Source organism: Pleurodeles waltl, chromosome 5, assembly GCF_031143425.1.
Source record: "Pleurodeles waltl isolate 20211129_DDA chromosome 5, aPleWal1.hap1.20221129, whole genome shotgun sequence".
In the NCBI taxonomy this organism is placed as follows: Eukaryota; Metazoa; Chordata; class Amphibia; order Caudata; family Salamandridae; genus Pleurodeles; species Pleurodeles waltl.
In genome coordinates, this window is record NC_090444.1 from 575,108,033 (window position 1) to 575,135,374 (window position 27,342).

At 49.1% G+C, this 27,342-nt stretch overlaps 1 protein-coding gene across 2 annotated transcripts in view; it reads right to left on the minus strand.

Moving 5' to 3' along the window:
• USP34 (ubiquitin specific peptidase 34) overlaps window positions 1-27,342 on the minus strand; it is a 1,940,069-nt gene that overhangs the window by 957,380 nt on the left and 955,347 nt on the right. For both annotated transcript variants that reach the window (XM_069234398.1, XM_069234397.1), the window contains 2 exons: window positions 22,449-22,595; window positions 21,634-21,690 (listed from right to left, as the gene is read on the minus strand). In XM_069234398.1, coding sequence (XP_069090499.1) covers window positions 21,634-21,690; window positions 22,449-22,595 — 204 coding nt within the window. The remainder of the gene's footprint in view (window positions 1-21,633; window positions 21,691-22,448; window positions 22,596-27,342) is intronic.

The following is a 27,342-nucleotide window of genomic DNA, read 5'->3' on the forward strand; positions in this document are numbered from 1 at the left end:
CCATATCTGATTTACTAATAAGTCACTAGTACAGTGCACTAGAGGCGCCCGGGGGCTGTAAATCAAACGCTACTAGAGGGCATGTAGCACTGGTTGTGCCACCCACATTGGTAGCCCTGTAAACATGGGGCAGACCTGCCACTGAAGTGTCTGTGTGTGCAGTTTTAAACTGCCAATTCGACTTGGCAAGTGTACCCACTTGCCAGGCCTAAACCTTCCCTTTTTATACATGTGAGGCACCCCTAAGGTATGCCCTAGGTACCCCATGGGCATGGTGCAGTGTATGCAAAATGTGGGACATGTACTTATGTGTTTTACATGTCCTAACAGTGAATACTGCCAAATTCAAGGCCTATCTCTCTCATAGGATAAAATGGGAGCTGCCTTTAAATATTACTAAAGTGCAGATTCCCTTTGGGAGCGGATAGAAAGATGGAGGTGGGGTCTCTGAACTCAAAATTTAAAACTACATCTATTAGTAAAGTTTGTTTTTAGATTGTGTGTTTGAAAATGGCACTTTTACAAAAGTAGGCATTTTCTTGCTTAAACCATTCTGTGGCTCTGCTTGTTTGAGGATTCCCCGTCTGGGTCAGTTTGACAGTTGGGCTGTTTGCACCTCTCCTCTAGACAGTGACACAAAGGGAGCTGAGGTGTAGCCTACATACCATATCCTGATGGGCCGTCTGGGCGGAGGGGGGAGTGGTCCCTTACACCTGAAATGGCTGTGCCTGCACTCATACAATGCAGTCTCCAAACCCCTGGTGTGTATCTGGGGCCTGGCATGAATAAGTCAGGATCTTCAAAACAACAGAGACTTCTCTTTGAGGAAGGCCTACTTCAAAGGCAGAAAAGAATATAAGAAGGGCACACAAAAACCCTGAAAATTAGATCACTTCTGGACCCAAGAGGAACCTTTGACAAGGAGAAGAGCTGAGGAGAAGTGCTAACCCTGCCTGTGACTGTGCTTTGTTGGGCTATTCTGCAGTTGCCGCTTCTGCCTGTGAAAGGGGACAAAGACTGGACTTTGTTGTGCATTCCTGCTTGAGAAGAATCTCCAAGGGATTGAACTGAGCTTGCCTCCTGTTGTTGAAGTCTCAGGGCCATCAAAGACTTCCCATGCCAGCACCTGGACTCTCTGCTCAGACTCCTGCCAAGTAGTGCCCAATCCAGTTCCTGGGCCTTTGAAAGGTGAAGTTGGCAAACAAGGACTGAGAATCCATGCACAGACCACTGTGCAGGGAACTTTTTGACGCACCTTCCATGTCGCGGCTGATAAACGATGTGCTGCTTGCTTCGCGGCTGAAATCAACGCTCCACCTGCATTGTGGCTGGAAGATCGACGCAACACGGCTGGAGAAGCAGCACCTGCTAACGGATGCCGATAACTACGCAAATCCCACACAGTGTGGTTTCTTGATACCGTGCAACTGGATTTTTCACGCATTTTCCCTGGTCATCAAAGTCAACCTCACTCTGCGCGGATCCAAGATGTCCCATACAGAAATCGACACATTGCTCTCTTGCAGGAGGAAAAAACGCATTGCCGACCCGAAAGGAGAAGGAAACGATGCACAGCCCCACTTGCGAGTAGGCAATCGATGCATTGCTACCCTTTTCCAACACAAGCTCGCCCCTGCAGCTTTATTTTTTATGCTAACCCATACTTTGTGTAACAACAGCATTCTCACTATTTTCTAAGGATTAAGAATCTTATTCTTTTGAAAATTCATATCTTGACTTGTGCATGTTGGATTTATGTAGTTCAGGTCTTGTTTTGTTTAGATTAAAATTACCTTTTTTTCTAAACCTGTGTTGTGTCAATCTGTATTGTTTTCACTGAGTTACTGTGTGTGTTGGTACCAATGTAGAGGTTAATTACCTTCGCTAACAAAATATCTGGTAGAGACATATTCTAGTTGCAGATTCCTTACCTTAGAATTTTCCCAGGGTGTCAGACTGGAGCCGGAGATTTTTCTTTGAGCAATACCCCTGAGCGAAGGTAGGTGGCGTCAATCGGCTCTGCGGGCATCGTTGGCATCATTAGCATCGTAGTCGCCGTCATGACGTCGAGAGTAGTACATAGATGCCGCCTCAGTGCAGTAACGTCAGTTTCTTTTAATGACTTTCCGCGGTAAAGCATAGAGCCGCTAACAACACTGAGATTGGTGTGCTAGAGCTAAGGACCTGAAGGGGGGAATCCAAGGGAAATCAGTTCGGCAAGCGGGGAGGATGGGTGGGTCGGTAAGGAATCTACAACTAGAATACATCAGTCCAGATATTTTGTTACCGAAGGTAAGTAACTTGAACATCTGATAGAGACTTCTAGTTGTAGATTCCATACCTTAGAATAGATACCCAAGCAATGCCATCCTCGGAGGTGGGCTGCGAACCAGGATCATACGAGAAAGTCCTGCAGGACCGAACGACCAAAGTAGTGTTTAGCAAACGTGTTCAGGGACACCCACATAGCTGCCTGGCAGATATCCAGGACAGGAACTCCGCGTGCTAACGCAGTTGAAGCAGCAGTCACGCTGGTGGAATGAGCATGCAAGCCCTCAGGGAGTTGCTTCTTGGCCAAAGCGTTGCACATCTTGATGCAAAGAAGTACCCATCCAGAGATGGTAAATTTTTGCACCGCCTTCCCTTTCTTCGCACCCACATACCCGAAAAGAGTTGATCATCCACCTGAAAATCTTTAGTACGATTAAGATAGAACGGCAATGCTCTTTTTGGGTCCAGATGGTGGCGTCTCTCCTCCTCATGGGAAGGAAAAGGAGGTGCGTAAAAAGTAGGTAGAGTTATGGACTGGCCTACATGAAAAGGCATAACCACCTTAGGAAAGAAGGAAGCCTCAGTGCACAACACCACTTTGTCAGGGTGTACAGACAAGAATGGAGGTTTGGACGAAAGGGCCTGAATCTCACTCAGCCTGCGAGCAGAAAGGATGGCAACAAGAAAGACAGTTTTGAAGGTGAGGAGCTGTAAGGCACAATTGTGCATCGGCTCAAAGGACGTACACATCAAATAAGTAAGAGCAAAATTGAGGTCCCAGTGAGGTTTGATAAATGGAGTGGGAGGAAATAAATGGGTGAGTCCTTTGAGGAATCTACTCACAATAGGAGATTTAAAGAGTGAGGGCTGATGAGGTAACCTAAGAAAGGTAGAAATGTCAGATAAGTACCCTTTAAGGGTGCCCAAAGCAGAGCCCGCTGAGCAAAAAAAGAAAGAATTAAGAAAAGAACCTCAGACAGAGGGGCAGAGAGGGGGATAAACAGATTTGTTGGTGCACCATGCCATTGGTGCACCATGCCACAAATGTATGCCAACAACAGGCGTATACCGTTTTAGTGGAGCAACACCTGGCTGCCAAATACATTGCAGACTTCGGGTGGAAGATCAAAAGTCGTCAACTACCGCCGCTCAATCTCCATGCATGAAGACAGAGATTGGACAGGTTCGGGTGGAGAACCAGCCCCTGCTGCTGCGACAGAAGATCCGCCCGAAGAGGCAGTTTGAGTGGAGGTCATACTCAATAGCTCTGGACAACTTATTCTCCGTGCCCAGTCCGGAGCCACCAAGATGACTTGGGCCTGGTCGTTCCTGATCTTGCAGAAGTGGTATAGGCGGAAAGGAGGGCAGAGTTCCACTCGAGACGAAAAGCATCTATGAGCGAGTGCCGCCTTGGAAATACTGAAGCACAAAACAGCTGACATTGCGCATTCTCTGCAGAGGCGAACAGATCTAACCAAGGCTCTCCCCACTGTTGACATAGACCTTGCGCCACCTTCCAATGCAGACGCTATTCTTCATCGGCTGTGCATTGATGGCTGAGTTCATCCGCTCTGGCCTTGAGAGAACAAGCCAGATGTTGAAACACCAGGGAAATGCCCTGATCTTCCAGCCATGTCCAGAGATGTAGTGCCTTTTGACAAAGGGTCCACAACCCTACTCCGCCATGTTTGTTGCAGTACCACATGGTGGAGGTATTGTCTGTTAACACCTGCACTACCTTCCTTTTCAGAGAGGGAAGAAATACTTTCAACGCAAGCCTGATCGCCCAGAGCTCCAGAAGATTGAAATTGAGCCCAGACTCCGCCAGAGACCAGAGGTCGCTGATCTCTGCCTCTCCCATGTGGCCACCTCAACCCAGAAGCGACGCATCTGTCACTACAGATAGATCTGGATGGGGAAGGGAGAGGGATCTGAGCCTCGGTGAGCATTTTGAATTTCTCCTTATTGAGGAAGAAGTTGAGGTCCCGAAGGTCTAGGATAGGACGTAAGTCCTTATCCTTTTTCGGCACCAGGAATTAGCAAGAATAACAACCACAACCTACTTCTGGCACAGGGACCTTCTCTATAGCTCCCTTGCCGAAGAGAGCCACGACCTCCTGGCGGACAAGTGCCACATGATCCACCCGGAGTTGGCTGTGTGATGGAGGCATGGCTGGTGGGGCAGATTCGAAAAGGAGGGAGTAGCCCTTTTGAACGATGTGCAAAACCCACCTAACCATAGTGATGGATTCCCACTGGGGATGTGAATGCGAATCCTGCCGACAACAGGATGGGAGTGAGGGGACGGACTAGGAGGATTTGGAGGCTGCAGCAGGAGCAGAGGTGGATTGGGCAGATCTCTGGTTCCTTGATTCCTCATCTGCCCATGCAGCGGCTGAACAGCATGGGTGTCACGGTGGCTGAGTGGGGGACGCGACAGGGAGGCCCTTCTGTGCCCACAAAAGGGGCGAAAAGCGGACTGTTGGGAGCAAAGGACCGCAGAAAGACCAAGGGACCGAGCCATAGGCCGGGAATTCTTGAATCTCTCCAAGGTCGAGTCCGCTTTCTCTCCAAAGAGACAGAAGCCATCAAAGGTCATGTCCATGAGAGACTGCTGGACTTCTCCCGAAAAAACAGAAGTACGCAATCAGGCTACCGTCGTAGCAACCGATCTGCCCAGAGAGTCGGTTGTGTCCAGCTCACATCAGATCATGAACTTTGCTGCATCTATCCCATCGTTGACAGCTGGCCTCCTCCGGTATCTGTGGCAGAACTTGTGCAACCGTATCCCACAAAGAGTGAGTGTAGCGGCCGAAAAGGCATGCGGTGTTCACAGACTGCAGCGCAAGACTGCAGGAAGAAAACATTCTTCCCAAATTGTTCCAGCCTTTTTCATTCCCTATCCGGGGGTGCGGAGAGGAATGCACCTGAGGAAGAGGAAGCCTGGATGACTAGACTCTTAGGCGTGTGGTATTGGGACAGGAATTTAGGGCCATTCGGGGCGGGCCGATGGCGTGAAATAATCCTATTCACAAGAGCCTCTGTGTTGGGTTTAGACCAAGTACCCAAAAGGACATCAATAAGGGCTTCATTCTATGGCAAAAGGGGCTCAGATGTGGAAGCCCCTGGTTGAAGCACCTCCATCAGGAGATTGGACCTGACCTCTACAGTAGGTAGCTCAAAGCCAAGGACCTCAGCTGCCCTACTGACCACCATAGCATAAGTCGTTCCCTCCACCGTAGCCACGGTAGGAGACAGCATGCTAGCGTCTGGAGAAATGTCCAGTCCACTGGCCTTGCCCAATTCCTGTGCCAAGTCCAAAGATGGGTCATCCTGGTATTCATAAGGGTCCAGGGACCCCTCCAATCCTTCCCCGAATTCGTACCTATAGGAAAAAGGGTCCAAATGCGACCTGGGGAGAGGAGGCCCCTTCGACGACTTCTTTTTCTTCTTACCTGTGCCTGAAGATTTGGAGGAAGACGAATGGTGGTGACTCCGCAAACAGTCTCGAGACCTTCCTCTCGAGCGAGACCGGGACCTAGGCGGAGTCGAGCGCCGGGCCACCATGAGCTTGAGAGAAAGCTCCCTCAAGGCCTTTGGGTGCATGGCCCGGCACTCGGAGCACGACTTCGGGTCATGGTTGCGCTCCAGGCACCACAAACAAACCCAATGTGGATCCGTCACCGACATCATGTGGAGACCGTACTCGCATGGTGTAGGAAGTTGGCTCTGTATATACTATCTCAAAGTGAGAGATAGTGTGCACGGACTCCAAGGGTTCCCCTTAGAGGTTGATAGAGGCAAAATTAGATAATACTTATGTTCTATTTTGTGGTATTGTGGTCGAGCGGTAGGTTTATCAGAGGGGAGTGTTAAGCATTTGTTGTAGACACACAGGCAGTAAATGAGGAACACACACTCAAAGACTTACTCCAGGCCAATAGGTTTTTACATAGAAAAATATATTTTCTTCTTTTATTTTTAGAACCACAAGATTCGAATTTGAGGTAAGTACATAAAATGCAAGATACTTCACACAGGTAAGTATAGAACTGTGATTTAAAACAGCAGTATACACAGTTTTGGTTAAAATGGCAATGAGCTATTTTAAAAGTGGACACTGCAAAAAACAACAGTTCCGGGGGGAGGTAAGTATTGGTTAGCTTTTTAATTAAGTAAAGCACTTACAGTCAGTCTCCTGGGCATAGGCAGCCCACCATTGAGGGTTCAAGGCAACCCCGAAGCCACAGCACCAGCAACACAGGGCCGGTCAGGTGCAGAGGTGAAAGGAGGGCCCAAAACACATAGGCACCTATGGAGAAAAGGGGTGCTCCGGTTACAGTCTGCTAGCAGGTAAGTACCTGCGTCCTCGGGGAGCCGACCAGGGGGGTTTTGTAGAGCACTGGGGGAGGAAGGGTGCAGTGTGCAAAGTGGGCTTCGGGTTTGCTATTGAAAATAATGGAGGAACCCGGGCTTCACTCTGGTGATGCAGGCAGGGCACAGGGGGGGCTTCTCGGGCCAGCCAGAGACTGGGCTAGGATGAGGGCCGCCTGCTGGTCACTCCTGGACTGGTAGGTGGTGCCTCTCGGTCCTGGGGGCTGAGGGTGCAGTGCTTGGTCCAGGCGTTGGGTTCCTTTGTTACCAGGCAGCCGCGGTCAGGGGGAGCCTCTGGATCCTCTCTGCAGATGTCGCAGTGAGGGTGCAGGGAGATCGACTCACGGTGTCCACGTCGTTGGAGTCGCCTGGGAGTCCTCTCTGCAATGTTGGTTTCTCCAAACTCGAGCCCGGGGCGTCAGGTGCAGAGTTTGAAGACTCACGCTTCTACCAGGAAGTAAGAGTCTCTTTAAAGTTGCTTCTTTGCTGCAATTTTGTTGCTGTTTCTGGACAGAGCCGCTGTCCTTGGGAGGTTCTTGGTCCTTCAGGTTCAGGTCAGTCCTCTGAGTCCTCAGAGGTCGCTGGTCCCGCTAGATGCGTCGCTGTATAGGTGCTCTGAGTCCAGAGAGGCCGTTAGGGATGGGGCCAAGTCAGTTGTCTCAGTTGTCTCTGCAGGGCTTTCAGGTCAGCAGTCCTTGTTGTTGTAGGTTGCAGAAATCTGATTTACTGGGTTCAGGGTCGCCCGTAAATACTGAATTTAGGAGTGTGTTTAGGTCTGAGGGGCAGTAGCCAATGGCTACTGCCGTGGAGGGTGGCTACACACTCTTTGTGCCTCCTTCCTATGGGGAGGGGGGCCCATCCCTAATTGTATTGGGGCAATCCTCCAAAACAAGATGGAGGATTTCCTAAGGCAGGGGTCACCTCAGATCAGGACACATTAGGGGCTGTCCTGACTGGTGGTTGACTCCTCCTTGTTTTTCTCAATAACTCCTCCGGACTTGTTGCCAAAAGTGGGGGCTGTGTCCGGTGGGGCGGGCATCTCCACTAGCTGGGATGCCCTGGGGTGCTGTAACAACAGGCATGAGCTCACTGCCAGGTGTTACAGTTCCTGCAGGGGGAGGTGAGAAGCGCCTCCACCCAGTGCAGGCTTTGTTCCTGTCCACAGAGTAACAAAGGCACTCTTCCCCATGTGGCCAGCAACTTGTCTGGTTTGTGGCAGGAACTGGTCAGCCTACACTAGAAGTCGGATTGGTATTCAGGAGGCATGTCTAAGATGCCCTCTGGATGCATGTTACAATAAATTGCATACTGGCATCAGTGTGCATTTATTGAGCTGAGAAGTTTGATACCAAACTTCCCAGATTGCAGTGTAGCCATTAGGGAACTGTGGAGTTCGTGTTTGACCAACTCCCAGACCATATACTCTTATGGCTGCCCTGCACTTACAATGTCTAAGGTTTTGCTTAGACACTGTAGGGGCGTAGTGCTCATGCACATATGCCCTCACATATGGTATAGTGCATCCTGCCTTAGGGCTGTAAGGCCTGCTAGAGGGGTGACTTACCCATTCCACAGGCAGTGTGAAGTTGGCATGGCACTCTGAGGGGAGTGTCATGTCGACTTAGTCATTTTCTCCCCACCAGCACACACAATCTGTGAGGCAGTGTGTATGTGCTGAGTGAGGGGTCCCCAGGGTGGCACAACACATGCTGCAGCACTTCGAGACCTTCTCTGGCATCAGGGCCATTGGTACCAGTTACAAGAGACTTATCTGGGTGCCAGGGTTGTGCCAATTGTGGAGACAAAGTTACAGCTTAGGGAAAGAACACTGGTGCTGGGGCCTGGTTAGCAGGGTCCCAGCACACTTTCAAATCATAACTTTGCATCAGCAAAGGCAAAAGGTTAGGGGGTAACCATGCAAAGGAGGCACTTCCTTACACCCCCCACCCCAACTTCCACTTCCAAGTCCCATTCTCCGTAACCCATCCCAAGCAAGCAGCCAGATGAGCATGCACATAAGACAACACCCAAGTGTGGCACAGGCAAATACAAGCACCCCACTTCATCCCACAGGCACTCACACAAACACCATTCAGTTGCAGACACGGCAACATCCACTCTGTCCCCCCCTCCTCCTTCACCTCCCACCCAGTTACATCTTCACTCACACCTGCATGCACTATCAATATCCACTACCAGCATCATCACCACACCAAGCAGAACACACATTTCACTGGCAGACACCTCCACAACATCCATGCACTCATCCCCTGTGTCCCCTGTATCCCCTGTGTCCTCTCTCACCGTGTCTGCCCCCCCCTTAAAGGACACAAGCGCAAGCACTCAGACACCCAACAACCATCCACCTCACAAAACATACTGCCCATGCACCTGCACCCAAATCCAGCAGACATACACCTCCAACAACCACTCCCTCATTCTCCACTCCCATTACTCCTCCCTCTTCCCGCCCCAACGTTCCTAAAAAGCTTTTCCTTTCCATGATTGACCTCTTCCCTAACCCCCCCGTCCTGCACGTATGGGCAGGGTAGCAAGGGCCAAGCTCCGCACCTCAGCCAAACAGTCCAAGGGCTTGGTGGTAGCACCACCTACTTGTGGTGGTAGGGATTCCAGACCAATAATACTGAAGGGGAAGGAGCCTGCACCAGCTGCGAAGAAGTGGAGGAGCCTGCACCACCTGGAAAGAAGGGGAAGGAGCCTGCACCAGCTGGAAAGAAGTGGAAGGAGCCTGCACCAGCTGGAAAGAAGGGGAAGGAGGCCACACCAGCAGGCAGCGGGGGGGGAAGAGCCCATCCACCCCTGCCAGGAAGGGTAAGGAATCCCCAACCCATGAGCAGGAGGAGAGGAGGCAATCTACGCTAGTGGAAGCTGTCAGCCAAACACTGCCACCACCAGCAGCTGTCACAGGGCCCCCTCCACCAGCCGTGGTTGTGCAACCATCAGAGAATGCAGGGGCTGAGCAGGAGCCTCCCCAAGACCACCACCAAAGTGCAGCCACCAGAGAGTGCAGGGGATGAGCAGGAGCCTCCCCCCAACCACCGCCACAGTGCAGCCATTACCACCAGCGGACAACATGTAGTGCAGCCTCCAGAGGCTACTGTGCAGCCTGCCCCCTCCACAACCAGTGGGCAAGTCACCCACTTGAGAGACTGTGGCCTTGCACTCCCCAGGTCAAATATCACAGGGCATGTTGCCCCCTCAAAAACCAATGGGGAAGACACACACTTGAGAGACTGTGACCTTACAGTCTCCAGGACAAAGAGCACAGGGCGTTTTGCCCCCTCCAGAACCAGTGGGGGAAGACACCAACTTGAGAGACTATGGCCTTGCACTCCCCAGGACAAAGAGGACAGAGCATGTTGCCCCCTCCAGAACCAGTGGGCTTGTTCCCGCATCCGGCTGAGGTGCCCCCCCCTTCGCCTGAAGTGTCTGTCTATTTGACCCTGCACAAACCAGACAAGTTGCTGGCCACATGGGGAAAGTGCCTTTGTCACTCTGTGGCCGGGAACAAAGCCTGTATTGGGTGGAGGTGCTTCACACCTCCCCCTGCAGGAACTGTAACACCTGGCAGTGAGCCTCAAAGGCTCACCCCTTTAGTTACAGCGCCCCAGGGCATCCCAGCTAGTGGAGATGCCCGCCCCTCCGGCCACTGCCCCCACTTTTGGCGGCAAGGCTGGAGTAGATAATGAGAAAAACAAGGAGTCACCCACCAGTCAGGACAGCCCCTAAGGTGTCCTGAGCTGAGGTGACCCCTGCCTTTAGAAATCCTCCATTTTAGTTTTGGAGGATTCCCCCACTAGGATTAGGGATGTGCTCCCCTCCCACAGGGAGGAGGCACAGAGAGGGTATAGCCACCCTCCAGGACAGTAGCCATTGGCTACTACCCTCCCAGACCTAAACACCCCCCTAAATCTAGAATTTAGGGGCACCCCAGAACCCAGGAAATCAGACTCCTGCAACCTGAAGAAACAAGGAGAGCTGACCTACAAGCCTGCAGAGAACACGGAAGACGACAACTGCTTTGGCCCCAGCGCTACCGGCTTGTCTCCTGACTCAAAAACCTGCAACCAGAGACGCATCCGACAGGGACCAGCGGCCTCTGCAGCCTCAGAGGACTGCCCTGGACTAAAGGACCAAGAAACTCCCGTGAGCAGCGGCTCTGCTCAACAACAGCAACTTCTTTGCAACACAGAAACAACTTTTAAAGAACTCACTCTTCCTGCCAGCATCGTGACACTTCACACTCTGCACCCAACGCCCGGCTCAAGGTCCAGAGAACAAACACCACAGGGAGTACTCCCCGGCGACTGCGACCCCGTGAGTAGCCCGAGATGACCCCCCCTGAGCCTACACAGCGACGCCTGCAGAGAGAATCCGGAGGCTCCCCCTGACCGCAACTGCCTGTAACAAGGGACCCGACGCCTGGAACCAGCACTGCACCCGCAGCCTCCAGGACCTGAAGGAACCGAACCTCAGTGCAGGAGTGTCCCCAGGCGACCCTCTGCCTATTAGAAACCCAACCCCTGCTTTGCACACTGCACACTGCACCCGGCCACCCCTGTGCCGCTGAGGGTGTGTTTTGTGTGCCTACTTGTGTTCCCCCCAGTGCTCTACAAAACCCCCCTGGTCTGCCCCAGAGGACGTGGGTACTTACCTGCTGGCTGACTGGAACCGGAGCACCCCTGTTCTCCATAGGTGCCTATGTGTTTTGGGCACCTCTTTGACCTCTGCACCTGACCGGTCCTGAGCTGCTGGTGTGGTAACTTTGGGGTATGCCCAGGAACTGAGACTTCAAAGTGTTTTACTTACCTGACAAACTAACCATTACTTACCTCCCCCAGGAACTGTTGATTTTTGCACTGTGCCCACTTTGAAAATAGCTTATTGACATTTTTACAAAGACTGTATATGATATTGCTTTTATTCAAAGTTCCTAACTTACCTGTGTGAAGTACCTTGCATTTTATGTGTTTACTTCAAATTTTGAACCTGTGGTTCTTAAAATAAACTAAGAAAATATATTTTTCTATATAAAAACCTATTGGCTTGGAGTAAGTCTGAGTGGGTGTTCCTCATTTATTGTCTGTGTGTGTACAACAAATGCTTAACACTACCCTCTGATAAGCCTACTGCTCGACCACACTACCACAAAATAGAGCATTAGAATTATCTAATTTTGCCACTATCTTACGTCTAAAGGGAACCCTTGGACTCTGTGCACACAATTTCTTACTTTGAAATGGTATATATAGAGCCAACTTCCTACAGGGGGATGGTTGAAACAGGTACAGTGGCTGCCATCAGAGAAGAGGCCAGAGCATGAATCGATCTCTGTTGAGCCGCTAATCCACAATAAATGCCCTCCAGGAATGCATTTGATTGCTTCATCTGGGCTGCCAGCCCCTGGATGGCATTTACAATGGTTGATTGCCCTACAGAGATGGATCTCAGGAGGTCAATAGCCTCCTCACTCAGGGCAGCAGGGCTCACTGGGGCAGGGCCTGAGGTGCCTGGGGCGAAGGAGATGCCCACCCTCCTGGGTGAGCGGGCACGGGCAACTCGCTGAGGGGCTACTGGGAGGTTTGTGTTGGTACAGGGGGTGGCAGCTGTACCTGCTGCTGGGGTGGTCACAGAGGTGTCCACCATCACCAGGGAGCTCCCATCGGAGAGGTATCAGAGTCTGTGTTGTCCACTCAAGTTTCCGCCGTGGTGCTCCCCTCACCCTCCATCCCACTGGTGCCCTCAGCGTCGGTGGACTCTGCCTCCAGGGTCCTGTGGAATGCAACTCCCTCTGTCGCTGGTGCCTGTGCTCCTCTGCCAGATGATGCTAATGCACATAAGGTCAGGATGACAAAACAAAAAGGGGGGAAAAGAGACAAAGGATACAACAGGGTCAATGACTTCACCAACACCACCGTATGGCGTACACAGCACCCTCACACGCAGGGAACAGGCATACGCGCTATGCATAGCACTACCAGTGACATGGCTAGTCACCAAGGAATGAGGACAGGCACACACTGCCAACTGCAGCACACACTGGACCCACGCAGCCCTACCCTGAAGTGAATACTAACAAGCTAGGTAAGCAGTATTTTACATTCAAACCCTTAGCCACCAGAGGACCTACGCTGCTATGTCTGGCCTGGCCTAGGGACACCCAAGGACACACAACTACCACCTGATACATCCCACCAGCCGTAAGTTGTATTGATAGCCACTGTACTCACCCACTTGTGGTTGCTGTGATGCCCTCAAGCGCAAATCCAGCTCAGGTTAGGCCTCTGCCATTATGCCGGTCATCAAGGGGTCAGGGTCCGACAGGCACCTCTTCCTCGTTGGGAGGCCATCCCCAGCTGGGCCTCCGTGGTCTTCTGTGCCCAGCGTCTCAGGTCCTCCCACCGTTTGCGACAGTGGGTACTCTGCCTGCCATAGACCCCCAGGGTCCGCAACTCCTTGGCGATAGTACGCCATATTCCCTTCTTTTGATGGGCGCTGACCTGCAGAAGCAATACAGACAGGAGAACACCATTAGACAAACAGTCCAGCCTGTCATACAAATGGCCCGCCCATACCCGTTTGCATCACCATTAGCACACACATAGCCCTGCCCACAACATGTACACCGCCAAGAGGACATCCACCCAACCCCTTACACGAGGCCTTCACACACAACTCCATGCATTCATGCCACATGCATTGTGCCCACAGTGTACTCACCTGTTGGTCTAGAGGCCCATACAGCAGTCTGTACTGGGGTAGGACCCCATCCACCAGTCTCTCCAATTCCTCTGAAGTGAAGGCTAGGGCCCTTTCCCTGGTCACACGGGCCATGGTAGGTTCCAGACACAGGTCACAGCAGCACATGCAGTGTAGGTCCTCTCCTATGGAAGGTCAGGAAACAAGTGAGGAATCAGATAGGAAATGGCGGTATCGTCTGCAGCGGTGTATACCGTCACTGCCGGCGTACATCCCCATTGGCCACTGTACCGCATAGGGCCCAATATTAACCAATGAGGAATTGCATAATGGTTCACAACCACCTACTGCCACAGTACACAACGTCAGCGGCATTACCTCACTTCCCCCTGTCCTTACACACAGAACAGGCAGTCGCCATTTAGAGGGGGGGGGGGGGGGGTGAACAGGCCTATCAATAATTGCTGCATCACAGGATAAATAGGCACATACTTCACTAATTACACTGTCCCATAACATGTTTGAACATTGTGGACTGCTGTTGTGGCTCCATTGTTCAGTTTGGGATTGCCTACTCACTCGTGTCCCTTAGATCCCTACCGCTGCAGATGAATAGGAGATGATGGAGACTTACCCCCGTGTACAGACCCCTGGTGGACTTGCCTACACTGGAGGACAGGCACATAATACTCACCTATAGACTGGACAGGGCCACAATCACATAGCTGTGTCCCCAATTGGAACCACACTTGATATCAGGTATCCGTCATCCCACTGGGATCCCCCCCTCTTGTGCAAGTGCTATCAGTGCTCTACTTCCTGGCAACTGGTTCTTTCCAAGTGACAGTGGGCTTGGCAGCAGGAATGTCACAGCCAATGTTCTCAACTGTGCTAACAAGTGTTGTCTGCCCTGATAAATGTGCAGCTACATTGCTTTCCACCGGGTTGAGGATTTGGCCACTGAAGGCCAGTTTATATGCAATGGGACATATCCCCAATATAATTTGGGTGATTGACAGAACACATATTGCTTTTGTACCCCGCCCCGCCAGATGTTCAGGAATCTTAAGAGTTTCCACTCCATGAATGTGCAGATGGTTTGCTTGGAGGACCAGTACATCTCCCACATCAATGCTAAGTATCCTTGGACGGTGCATGATGCGTTTGTCCTGAGAAATAGCAGCATCCCAAATGTGATGGCCCAACTACAGAGGCACAGGGTGTGGCTAATAGATGAGCCCTGGTTCCCACCCAGTATATGTTGGTGTATGCCTATGGTGTTGGCCATATAGGATAGTGTGTGGCTAAATTTTGTCCCTCAATATTTGCACGTGACTCTGGTTACCCTAACCTATCATGGCTGCTGACCCCTGTGAAGAATGTCAGGAGAAGGGCAGAAGAATGTTATAATGAGCCACATGGGAGAACCAGAAGGATAATTGAAAGGATCTTTGGCCTCCTGAAGGCCAGGTTCAGGTGCCTCAATATGACAGGTGGATCCCTGTGCTACTCACCCAAGAAGGTCTGCCAAACAGTAGTGGCATGCTGCATGTTGCACAACCTGGCCCTCAGATGCCATGCACCTTTTCTGCAGGAGGATGAAACTGGAGATGCCCTGTGGAGGCTGTGGACAGTGAGGATGAGGATGTAGAGGAGGTAGAGGATGAGGATGTGGACAACAGAACATCAGTGATACAGCAGTACTTTCAATGACACACAGGTGAGACAGTGCAACTTCACATTTCTATGAGTATTGGTGTATTCTGTGTGGCATTGGCATGCTGGCATTACCCACTTCTTTCCCCTACTTACTGTTACCTATGGATATTCCTTTTGTGGGTGATATGACAACATTCTCATGGTGTGATCACAACAGCCAGCTACTCATTTATTCTATGCTCATTCTATGTACAGTTAATTTGCAATGGTTGTAGCTGTTTCAATCAACACAAATTTGTAATACATGAAATACTAGTAGTTGAGTTTTTTTCCAAGGGTGATTATTGTAGTGCTAAAATATAGAGGGGAAAGTGCAATGGAATGGGGTGATGATGGAGGAAAGTCCAGGGTATTGTTCCAGTCTGTTTGTAGCACAGATGCATTGTCCATGCAGACACAGGAAGGGGAGCAATGGCAGTTTAACCCCTTCGCTGCCAGGCCTTTCCCCCTCCTGTGCCAGGCCTTTTTTTTGCCTATTTGGGGCAGTTCGCGCTTAGGTCCTCATAACTTTTTGTCCACATAAGCTAACCAAGCCAAATTTGCGTCCTTTTTTTCCAACATCCTAGGGATTCTAGAGGTACCCAGACTTTGTGGGTTCCCCGGAAGGAGGCCAAGAAATTGGCCAAAATACAGTGAAAAATTAGTTTTTTTTCAAAACAATTGGAAAAAGTGGCTGCAAAAGAAGGCTTGTGGTTTTTCCCCTGAAAAAGGCATCAACAAAGGGGTTGCGGTGCTAAACTCAGCGGCTTCCCAGCTTTCAGGAACAGGCAGACTTGAATCAGAAAACCCAATTTTTCAACACAATTTTGGCATTTTACTGGGACATACCCCATTTTTGAAATTTTTTGTGCTTTCAGCCTCCTTTCAGTCAGTGACAGAAATGGGCATGAAACCAATGCTGGATCCCAGAAACCTAAACATTTCTGAAAAGTAGACAAAATTCTGAATTCAGCTAGGGCTCATTTGTGTAGATCCTACAAGGGTTTCCTACAGAAAATAAAAAAAAGAAAAAGAAAAATATTGAAATTGAGGTGAAAAAAACATAAATTTTTCTCTACGTTTTAATCTGTAACTTTTCCCTGCAATGTCAGATTATCGAAAGCAATATACCGTTACATTTGCTGGACTCCTCTGGTTGCGGGGACATATAGGGCTTGTAGGTTCATCAAGAACCAGGGGAACCCAGAGCCAATAAATGAGCTCCACCCTGCAGTGCGTTTTCATTCTATACCGGGTATACAGCAATTCATTTGCTGAAATATAAAGAGTAAAAAATTGCTATCAAGAAAACCTTTTTATTTCCAAAAAGGGCACAAGATAAGGTGTTGATGAGCAGTGGTTATTTGCACATCTCTGAATTCCGGGGTGACCATACTAGCATGTGAATTACAGGGCATTTCTCAAATAGATGTCTTTTTTACACACTCTCCTATATTTGGAAGGAAAAAATGTAGAGAAAGACAAGGGGCAATAACACTTGTTTTGCTAATCTATGTTCGCCCAAGTCTCCCGATAAAAATGATACCTCACTTGTGTGGGTAGGCCTAGCGCCCGCGACAGGAAACGCCCCAAAGCGCAACGTGGACACATCCACATTTTTGAAAGAAAACAGAGGTGTTTTTTGCGAAGTGCCTACCTGTAGATTTTGGCCTCTAGCTCAGCCGGCACCTAGGGAAACCTACCAAACCTGTGCATTTCTGAAAACTATAGACCTACGGGAATCCAAGGAGGGGTGACTTGCGGGGCTCGGACCAGGTTCTGTTAACCAGAATCCTTTGCAAACCTCAAAATTTGGCTAAAAAAAACCACATGTTCACATTTCTGTGGCAGAAAGTTCTGGAATCTGAGAGGAGCCACAAATTTCCTTCCACCCAGCGTTCCCCCAAGTCTCCCGATCGAAATGATACCTCACTTGTGTGGGTAGGCCTCACGAATTTTTTTTTTTGCCCTGGTGCCTAGAGGTTTCGGCCCCCAAGGGGGGGGGGGGGGGGGGGGGGGGGGCAGAAATGGCCTAAAATAAATATGCCCACAACCCCCCCCCCGCGGAGCGACCCTTGCCTACGGGGTCGCTCCCCCTGCGTGACATTGGCGCCAAAAAACAAATCCCAGGTGCCTAGGGGTTTCTACCTAAAATCGGCCAATCTGTCCCCAAGGGGGGCAGAAATGGCCTAAATACAATAAAATATATATATATTTGCCCTGGTGCCTAGAGGTTTCTGCCCCCCCCCCCCCCAGCCCCCCCACCCCGGGGGCAGAAATGGCCTAAAATAAATTTGCCCCCCCAACCCCCACGGAGCGACCCCTGCCTACGGGGTCGCTCCCCCTGCGTGACATTGCCGCCAAAAAACTAATCTCAGGTGCCTAGTGGTTTCTGCCCCCTTGGGGGCAGATTGACATAAAATCTGCCAATCTGCCAAATGGCCTAAATACAATTTGCCCCCCAAGGGAGTGGCCCTTGCATGATGGGTCGCTCCCCATCTCTAAAAAAAAAAAAAAAAGAAAAAAAAAGAAAAAAAAATATATATATATTTCCCCTGGCGCCTAGAGGTTTCTGCCCCCCCTGGGGGCAGGTCGGCCTAATAATAGGCCGGTCTGAAATGGCCTGAAATAAATTTGAAGTTTGAAACCCTCGGAGAGACTTCAAAAGGAAGGAAATACATTTCCTTCCCTTTGAAGCCCCTCCGGGCCTCCCCCACGTGATTGAAAGAGAAATGCTTAGCATTTCTCTTTCAATCGTGCTGGAAGCTCTGCTTCCAGCGCGATGGGGAAGGCCCCTGTGACTAATCAGTGACGTCACAGGGGGGGTGGGGTGGGGTGGGGGGGAGGGGGGGGCGGGGGTGGAAGGGGAAGGTCTTCCCCTTCCATACCCACCTTGTGGGGGGGGGGGGGTGCACGGGGGGGGCGCTAGCACTCCCCCAAGTTCCCCTGTGCCATGGACGAGATGATCTCGTCCAAGGCACAGGGGAACTGTAGCCTTGGACGAGATCATCTCGTCCAAGGCATAGAAGCGGTTAAGGTGGACAAGGTGACTGAGTGGGACACAAGAGGGACAATCAGGAGAGTCTCATCTCCTGGCGGTGGTCTTGGCAAGTGTCCCTGGCTTCTGTCTGGTTCGCAGGGAACGTTTGCGGGGTGGTTCACCTTCTGTAGGGGGAGGAGTGCTGGTGGCCTGTTGGTTCTGTGGCGGGGCCTCCTGGCCACTAGCAGAAGTGGGGGTCTGTTCAGATGACTGGCTAGTGGCAGGAGCCTGCTGGTGTGCTGTTGCCTCCCTCATGATATTGGCCATGTCTGCCAACACCCCTGCTATGGAGATTAGGGTGTTGTTAATGGCCTGCATGTCCTCTATGACCCCTGTTACTGTCGTTCCTGCAGCCGCCTGTTCTTCTGCACTTTGTCCAGGATCTGGCCCATCGTGTCCTGGGAATGTTGGTAGGCTCCTAGGAACTCAGAGAGTGCCTCCTGGAGAGTCGGTTCCCTGGTCCGGTCCTCCTCCCGGCGCAGAGCAGTCCTCCCAGTTTCCCTGTTGGCCAGTGCCTCTGTCCCCTGAACCTTGTGCCCACTGACCCCAGGTCCCTGATTGTCTTGGGTATGAGGTGTGGCCTGGGGTTCCTGTACAGGTGGGAACACTGCTGATTGACGTGTCCTGGGGACAGAGGTGTGGGTATGCTGGGTGGGTGGGTGCGTGGTGTTGGATCCTGATGGGGGAGGCTCTGCGGTGGTCTGTGACGGGGCTTGGGTGACTGACTGACTGTCTGATGGTCCCTGATGGGCCAGGTAGATCGTCCAGATACTGAAGTCCAGAGTTACTGTTATCACTGTGGGCCTCTTCTGTTGGGGGGCTGGATAGTGATGGCACCTCTCCAGTGACATTGGCTGGGGTACCTGAGGGGATGTAAATGATGTATTATGCTTCAGGTGTCTGACATTTGTACTTCTGTAGCTTCCCCTCTATGGTTGTTATTCCTCTCCCAGCTTTTGGCTTGTATAAGTTGGTGTATAGTGGTTATGATAGTTTCCCTATGCTGTGCATGCTTTAGTGAGGTATGTCCATGCAGGCTGGGAGGGACGTCCATGCAGTGGTACAGCATGCAGGGCTTGGCATTGGGATTAGTGTGATGTGATGGTGGAGTGTGTGGGATGGAGTGGAGTGATGGGAGTGAGGGTGAGGGTGTGTGATGGCATGCAGGTATGGGGGTGATAATTGTTAAAAGTTGACTTACCAGTGTCCAGTCTCCTCCAACTCCGGCGAGTCCATCAGGATGCAGTAATGCCAAGACTTGCTCCTCACATGCTGTGAGTTGTGGGGAAGGAAGTGGGGGTCCACCACCAGTCCTCTGTATAGCGAGCTGGTATCTTGCTGCAATGGACCGCACCTTCCCCCAGGGCTCGTTCCACTTCTTCCTGATGACGTCCCTTGTTCTTGGATGCTGTCCCACGGCATTGACCCTGTCCACGATTCTCTACCATAGTTCCATCTTCCTTGCTACTGACATCTGTTGCTCCTGTGCTCCAAAGAGCTGTGGCTCTACCCTGACAATTTCCTCCACCATGACCCTTAACTCCTCCTCAGTGAAACGGGGGTGCCTTTGTGGTGCCATGGGTGTTGTGTGATGTGTGTTGGTGAGGGTCTGTTGGGTAATGTGTTGGGGTGTGTGATGTGGAGTGTGTGAGGGGTGTGAGTGGTGTGTGTGTCTAGTTGTCTCTGTGCTCTTCTCAGTCTCATGGTGGCAATAGTTGTTGGTAAAGGGTTGTGGGTAATGTGGGTGTGTGTTTTATAGTGGTGTGGGTGTGGTGTGTGTATGGGTGTCAGGTGTGTGTTGTTTGAATTGTCCAATGTGGTGGTGTTTTGTCTGTGGTTTACCACCACTGAAAGTCCGCCATGGTGATTCGTGGGTCATAATGTGATGGGCGTTGTTCTGCTGGCGTAACGGTGTGGGTTTTGGGACCCCCAGTTTATCACTGACTTTTTGTCTGGCGGATTTGTGTATGCGGTGGTATTCTGTCAGATTTGTGTGTGGGTCATAATATGGTGAATGGATATTCGCCAGCGCGGGGGTAAGTTGGCGGCTGTCAGCATGCCGGTAAGCGACATTTACCACTAATGTCATAATAAGGGCCATAGTGTGTACTTGCCTCCAGTTGAGGACTGCCTAAAAGTGATCTAATTCAGTGCTACTAAAATAAAGTACTTTAATTTTTGCAACACTGTGTGGTTCCTTTCATGTAATATAAGTTGCAGTGTGACTGCTGTAGTATTGCAAGTGCTTTACACTCTTCCTAGATAAGTCTTGGCTGCTTACCACAGCTACCACTAAAGAGCCATGGCTTCCTAGACACTGTCTCAATAACTAACAGGGGTTCTGTGAACCTGGTATAAGGCGCAAACACCATAGGTGTCCACAAACCCCAGGTCAGCTTCCTAGAGCCTGTACAGGCTTTAACTCACAGAACATACCTGCCATCATACATCCAAACACCCAGCATCATGCACATACAGACACATACTGAAAATAAACAGTTAAAAATGTAGTTATGGTTCCGGCCATAACTCATACTACCAGCCATGTTTTACACTCAGTAATCATTCCTTTTTTTACTGTGCCATTTTAAAATGGTGGTTTGGTGTTTTCTGCATGTGAGTTACATATAGACTTTTTTTTTTTATAAAGATGTATTATCTATTTCAAAAGCACTTAAGTATCCAACACATACATGACACTATTCAGTGTTTGGCACTCTCAAAGAACATTCTGTGAGGAAGATGTGCAGATATGTCACTCATTAAACCTGCTTATATTCACTCGTAGAGTTATTGCCACTGGAGGTAAGGGTAACTATGGAGGACCAAGGGAGTAGAATTACCAGGAGTTTAAACGCAGAACCACTTGTGCTCAACATTTGTCAGGAACTGCAGCAGCCTTGACATCATCATCGTCCCCAACTTTCTATCATAAAGAGTAAGAAGATTTAAAGGAAGGAGTGACCCTGATAAATGAGACCAAGGGGCGACAGAACTGATGATTATATACCACCCTTGAATACTGACACAAACATAATTAGCAAAACATTTGATATACAACGTTAGAAATACTGTGTACTAAAATGAAGAATTTGCAGGGAAATCTATAACTCTGAATTTCCCACTGGATTTTTGCCCAGATATATTGGCTGCTTTCTAAGGGGAAGTCTCAGGCTGGGTACCAACCTCACTGAAATTAAGAGGGACCTCATAATCAAGGCTTTGGAAATTAATGTTGTAAGACTTTAGCATGAGTTAGCTAAGTGGTGTTAAAGGCCCAAGGCCTGCAAACAATCCTACATTAAGTATTGTGAAGTTTGAGATGACAATCAGCAAATTACACTTGCTGAAGAGTGGAAATGCCCACATCCAGTCAGCTGCCAGGAGAATGGATCAAGGTTATGGTTATATTCACAAGTGATAAACATGTCTCTATTAACAGGCTGTGTTTCTTTTTTGAAAAAATGAGGCTTGCAATTAGCACCACTTGATTTAAAAAAAATGTAAATGAAAACAAAAAAACTACTCACCAGAGAGACAACATTGTTTGTTATGACGCCACCAAATAAAGTTTTCACTGTGTTTTTCTGAAAGAAACACATTTTAGAAGATATCATAGCAAAATGTAATCATTTTATACTCACTGAGTGGAACATTTATATAGTATCCTCTTTACAAGCTAAGGGCCAAATGTACAAATATGTGGACACAAACCTAGCCCAAATTTTTGAGTCCGGTAAATGACTGTTAGTGAGATAAGTTCTGAATTGTGATTGACTACAACTGGAGACCAGTGCAGGAATGGTGGCCTGCTGAGGCCAGCAGACTACCATGTCTGGTTTTGACTTTCAATAACGTAAACTATTTTTTTTTTTTTACAAAGGTTCTTTTTCTTATGTGAAACAGGACCACGTTTAAAAAGAAAAGTGTATTTTTTAATGTTTACTGGTTGACAGTGATTCCATTTAAGACCTACTCTTGAAAAGAGAACCCTTTATAATCACAAAAGAAAAATGGTCTCAAGTGATCCCTTCCGCAAGTGAATTACCAGCTCCTTTGAGGTGTCAGTAAATTATCTATGTTTTACAACCGGTTTCTGGTCGTAAAACATTGATACATTAGATACAGATTTGGTATTTGGAAGGGAAACCTACAATACGCCCCTTCGAGATGCCAAATCAGTATCTATTCTGAACCCTATTTTAGGAGTCGGAAAATCTTTTCAGCCTTCTAAAAAGGGATTAGAATTTAAGTCGGAAATGCAAAATTGGAGCATTTGGGACAGGTAAAATGCTAAGTATATTTGATCCCTCCAATTGCCTGTTGAGATGGTGAAAACACTTACAAGCTCTGGTGACATTTCTTCAATTTTAGTAATTAAATCAGTAAAGAATTCGGTCATATCCTTCTGCTCTCCAGTATTAAGAGGTTGTTTATCCATGGTGTACGTTTTACAGAAAGGCCTTGGATTATAAGCTTTGCACTCGCTTTCCTAAAAAATAAAATAAAATAAAAAAAGGCAAGAATGAGTTTTAACTTGATCAATAACTGTACATGTATTCACCAAAACTAACATTTTATATTTGCTGTCCTATCTCTCACAAGCAAGGGAAAACAACTAAGTAACCAGGAACACTTTTAAAATAGATGATGCACCTTTGAAAGACTAGTTCATTAAGTTCTCAATCGTACAGCCAAAATATGACAACAATGATTTACTTGAACCCACATTTTCATTACACCTTATTTTGTAGCACTATTGAAAAAGTTACTTACCTTCAGTAGTGCTTTATCTGGTAGAGGCCATCTAGCCGCAAATCTCTTACCTTAGAATATGCTCCAGGTGCCAAGACTGGACCCAGAAACTTTTGATGAGCAGTACCACTGCGCGCCGGAATGTGACGTTGTCCACACTGGAAATGATGTGTGTGATACCTATATAGGCGCCACTCCAGCACATCAATTTGTTTCTTTTTGAGACTTTCAATGCCAGAATGCAAGAAGTGAAAGGCCACAAGGGACACTGACCACTGGTGTATGAAGCTAGAGCCCTTGTGGGGGTAAACCTTTTTCACTATAATCTGTCCACTGAGTAAAAAGGATGGGAGGGTCGGTAAGGAATCGGCTGCTAGAGTTTCTACTAGATAAGCCGTTACCAAAAGGCAATTAACTTGCTCATCTAAAAGACTTTTAGCTGCAGATTCCTTACCACGAAATAGATACCCAATTAACACCTCCCTGGAGGTAGGGCTGCAATATGTATTAGACTAAGAGAGCCTGTAGGACCTAACAGGAAAAAATTACCGTCACACTGGACCCGAGTGTCCAGGAAGCAAAGAAGCCCACGTGATGCCTGACATAGATCCCAGACAGGGACTTCGGGGTTGCGATTTTGGCCAAATGCATGGCAGATTTTTAATCGGAGCACTATCCGTCACAAGAAGGTCTGTTTCTGCACGGCCTTTTCCTTTTACCCCAATAAGTGTTTATCACACACCAGGAACTCTTTTGTGCAAACAAGGTAGAATACAATGCTCTTTTTGGGTCTAGCTAAAGAATATCTCCCCTTCTTTAGGGGGATTAAGCAAAGCACAGGAGGAAGGCAGAGTGATACCCTGGAGTTATCACATTTGGTCAAAAGGTCACGCGAGTCAGAAGGACCAGCTTGTCTGTGTAGATGGTAAGGTATGGAGGGTTTGCAGACATAGCCTGTAATTCACTGGTTTTCTGGGCAGATGTTACTGCAACTACAAAGTCATTTTGATAGTAAGGTGTCTGAATGGTCAGTTGTGAAGCAGCTCAAATAAAGCGCATATCACAAAAATAGCAATCAAATTCAAGCCCCAATGGGGCATAGTAATAGGGGTGCTAGAGGAAGCATACGTTGAAGACCTTTCAAGAATCTATGTACAATGGGGGATTTTAAGGATATGGCTGGCCTGGCAACCGCAAAAATGCCAAGCTGGCAGAAAGACAGTCTTTCAACCTGTAAAAAGCAGAGCCCTGCTGGACCAAGGAAAATAAAAAACAGGAAAACTTGAAAAAGGGATGCAAAAGATCAACAAGTTGGTCTGTACACCATGCCACAAACTTGCTCCAACAGCAGCGGTATACAGTCTTAGTAGAGGGAGGCCTGGCTGCCAAAATAACATTGCAGACAGGCGAAGAACCCTGCCCTTTTGCTGCAACAGAAGATCCTCTAGAAAAGGCAGCTTGATCAGTGGGCTGATGCCCATGGTAAAAAGCTCAGGACACCAGATTCTCTGTTACTAATCCATGCCACAAGAATGACTTAGGACTGGTCGTTCGTGATCTTCTTGAGAACTCTGGGCAGGAGAGGTATTGGCAAAAGGCGTTCAGGAGACTCAAGAGGAAAATTGTCTGCAAGCAAGAACTGCCTTGGAAATGCAGGCATGATGAACTGCTGACACTGCACATTCTTGGTGGTGGCAAACAGATGTAACCAAGGCTCTCCTTACTCTTGAAAGAGGCCTTGTGCCACCTCCTGATGAAGACGCCATTCGTTATCAGCTAGACATCAATGTCTGACTTTGTCCACCCTGATGTTCAGAGAGCCCGTCAGTTGTTTAACCAGTAGGGATATGTCCTGGTGTTCCAGCCACATCCAGAGGTGCAGAGCCCCTTGACAAAGGGTCCTTGACACCAACCTGCCCTCTTTGTTGCAATACCTCATGGTGGTGGTTTTGTCTATGAACACTTGTATCAGCCTTCCTCTGAAGGAAGGAAGGCTTTCGATGCCAAACGGATCACCAAAATCTTGAAAAGGTTGATGTGGAGCTGGGATTCTGTCCTCTAATCTCCCCCTCTCCCAAGTGGCCGCCCAAGCCCAGGACTGATGCACCCGTCACTACATTTAGCTCTGTTTGGGGAAGAGAGAGGGGTCTGCCACTGACCCAATCATTTCACTTTTGTGAACCCCCAAGACGTGCTGGGGAGCACAGCAAACTGAATGTGCTCTTGGCCAGCCATGAACCACAGGTAATGTCAGTCAGCAGGCAGGAAGGTGATGTGGAACTATGCACCCTGCAAGTCTGACGATACTATCAAGATTCCTGCATCCAGGGCAAACAGGACTTGTACGAGCGTAGTTTGAATTTCTCGTTTTTAAGGAAAGAAGCTGAAAGGGCGCAGATCTAAGAAAAGAGAAGGGCCTCCATCCTTTGTGGGCACCAGAAAGTAGCAGGAAGCGCAACCATGACCTACTTCTGAAGCCTGCATCCTCTCAAGACTGCACTTCCTGACGGAGCAAAGAGAGCTGGCCCTCTGTCAACCCTGTCCAAAGTGGGTGGCATGGGTTGAGGGGATAGTCATAAAGGGGAAGGAGTAACCCTTTAGATGAGATGCCAAACCCAACCGTTGGATGGTACTGAGCTCCAGTGGTGCAGGTGAAACAAGACAACTATGGAATTGAATCATATTCAGCACCTACATGAACTCCTGGGAAATACTCAAGTGCCAAACGCTTGTATCACAAGAACCAAGGCGACTAAGGGAGTAAGTCCTAATGTAGGATCCTAGCCACATCCCTGCTTATGAAGCCGTTGGCTGCAAGCAGTTCAAAGTGAGGTTAGTCTTACATGCCCAGCAGCTCTGAGAATTTGATTAACCTCACCCAATTTAGGACAACACAAACTAACTATCCCAGCAGTTGGCACTGACATGAATATGTATAGGAAGTCTAAACCCAACTACACAGAGGATGTGCCCACAGCTAATAAGGTTCCAAGAAGCAAGAAGCAGAAGCACAACATTTATTGTTTCTTCCTGTCATGATGAGGGTGATGTAGAAGGCTGGCTGAGTATATGATGTACACCTACAAATGAGGCACTCTGTACTGAGTCAAGGCAATTCTTACTGATAGTGTAGAAGGGTCTAGATAACCAGAGTTCTCAGAGGTGTAGCTATGGAAAGCAGCTAAGGCTTATCCAGGAGGGTATAAAGCAGCTGCAGTTAGAAAACTATTCTATATTTATTGTAAAACACGCACTAGAACTAACTTTGGTATACCTCCTAACCAGAGATACGATCATAATAAAATATACTTAGAAAAAGGTATTACAGGCATATAACATGTGTCCCTATTGGGAGGGAGGGAAGGGGGAAGCAAAATCATATACTAAGTAAATGGAATGCGAGAATCTCTCCCAACCAAAACTACCACACAAGGACCCTTAGGACTGAGGAAGCACAGGAACATCCAAGGTAAGTAGATAGGATTCCTCAGACCCCCAACTGGAGATTTTGAGTTCTACGCTCCTTCCCAGAGGACCCAGAGGAAAACCACTGGGACAAGGGAGGTTGGCTAGTGCCCAAACCCGTGAATACCTAGAACAGTGGAGTACCTACAACAGGGAGCCCAGGTGCATAGGGGTGAAGTTGTGTCAGAACCTCCAGTTTAAGTCAATGGGGACCTCGGTTGTACAGCTACTGTCATGACCCGTGGACCACGTCGGTGGAACCCAAACATGAGTTTCCAAAGAAGTGGACCTAAAGAAAGAGGGGAAAGGGTCCAGACCACTCGGAGGTGCCCAGGCGGTGCAGGAGGGCAATGCCCACCTGTAGGGAAATGCATCCCTTGGCATTGTTACCCCCTAACTTTTTGCCTTTTGTTGATGCCAGTTATCATTGAAAGTGTGCTGGGACCCTGCTAACCAGGCCTCGGCACCAGTGTTCTTTCCCTAAGCTGTACCTTTGTTCCCACAACCGGCACAACCCTGGCACACAGATAAGCCCCTTGTAAATGGTACCCCTGGTACCAAGGGCCCTGTGGCCAGGGAAGGTCTCTAAGGGCTGCAGCATGTATTATGCCAACCAGGGGACCCCTCACTCAGCACATGATCACTGCCTCACAGCTTGTGCATGCTGGTGGGGAGAAAATGACATGGTACTCCCCTCCAGGTGCCATGCACTCAACCCACTGCCTCTGGCATAGGTAAGTCACCCCTCTAGCATGCCTTACAGCCCTAGGGCAGGGTGCACTATACCACAGGTGAGGGCATAGTTGCATGAGCACTATGCCCCTACAGTGTCAAAGCCAAACCTTAGACATTGTAAGTGCAGGGTAGCCATAAACAGTATATGGTCTGGGAGTTTGCCAATTACGAACTCCACAGTTCCATAATGGCTACACTGAAATCTGGGAAGTTTGGTATCAAACTTCTCAGCACAATAAATGCACACTGATGCCAGTGTGGAATTTATTGAAAAATGCACATAG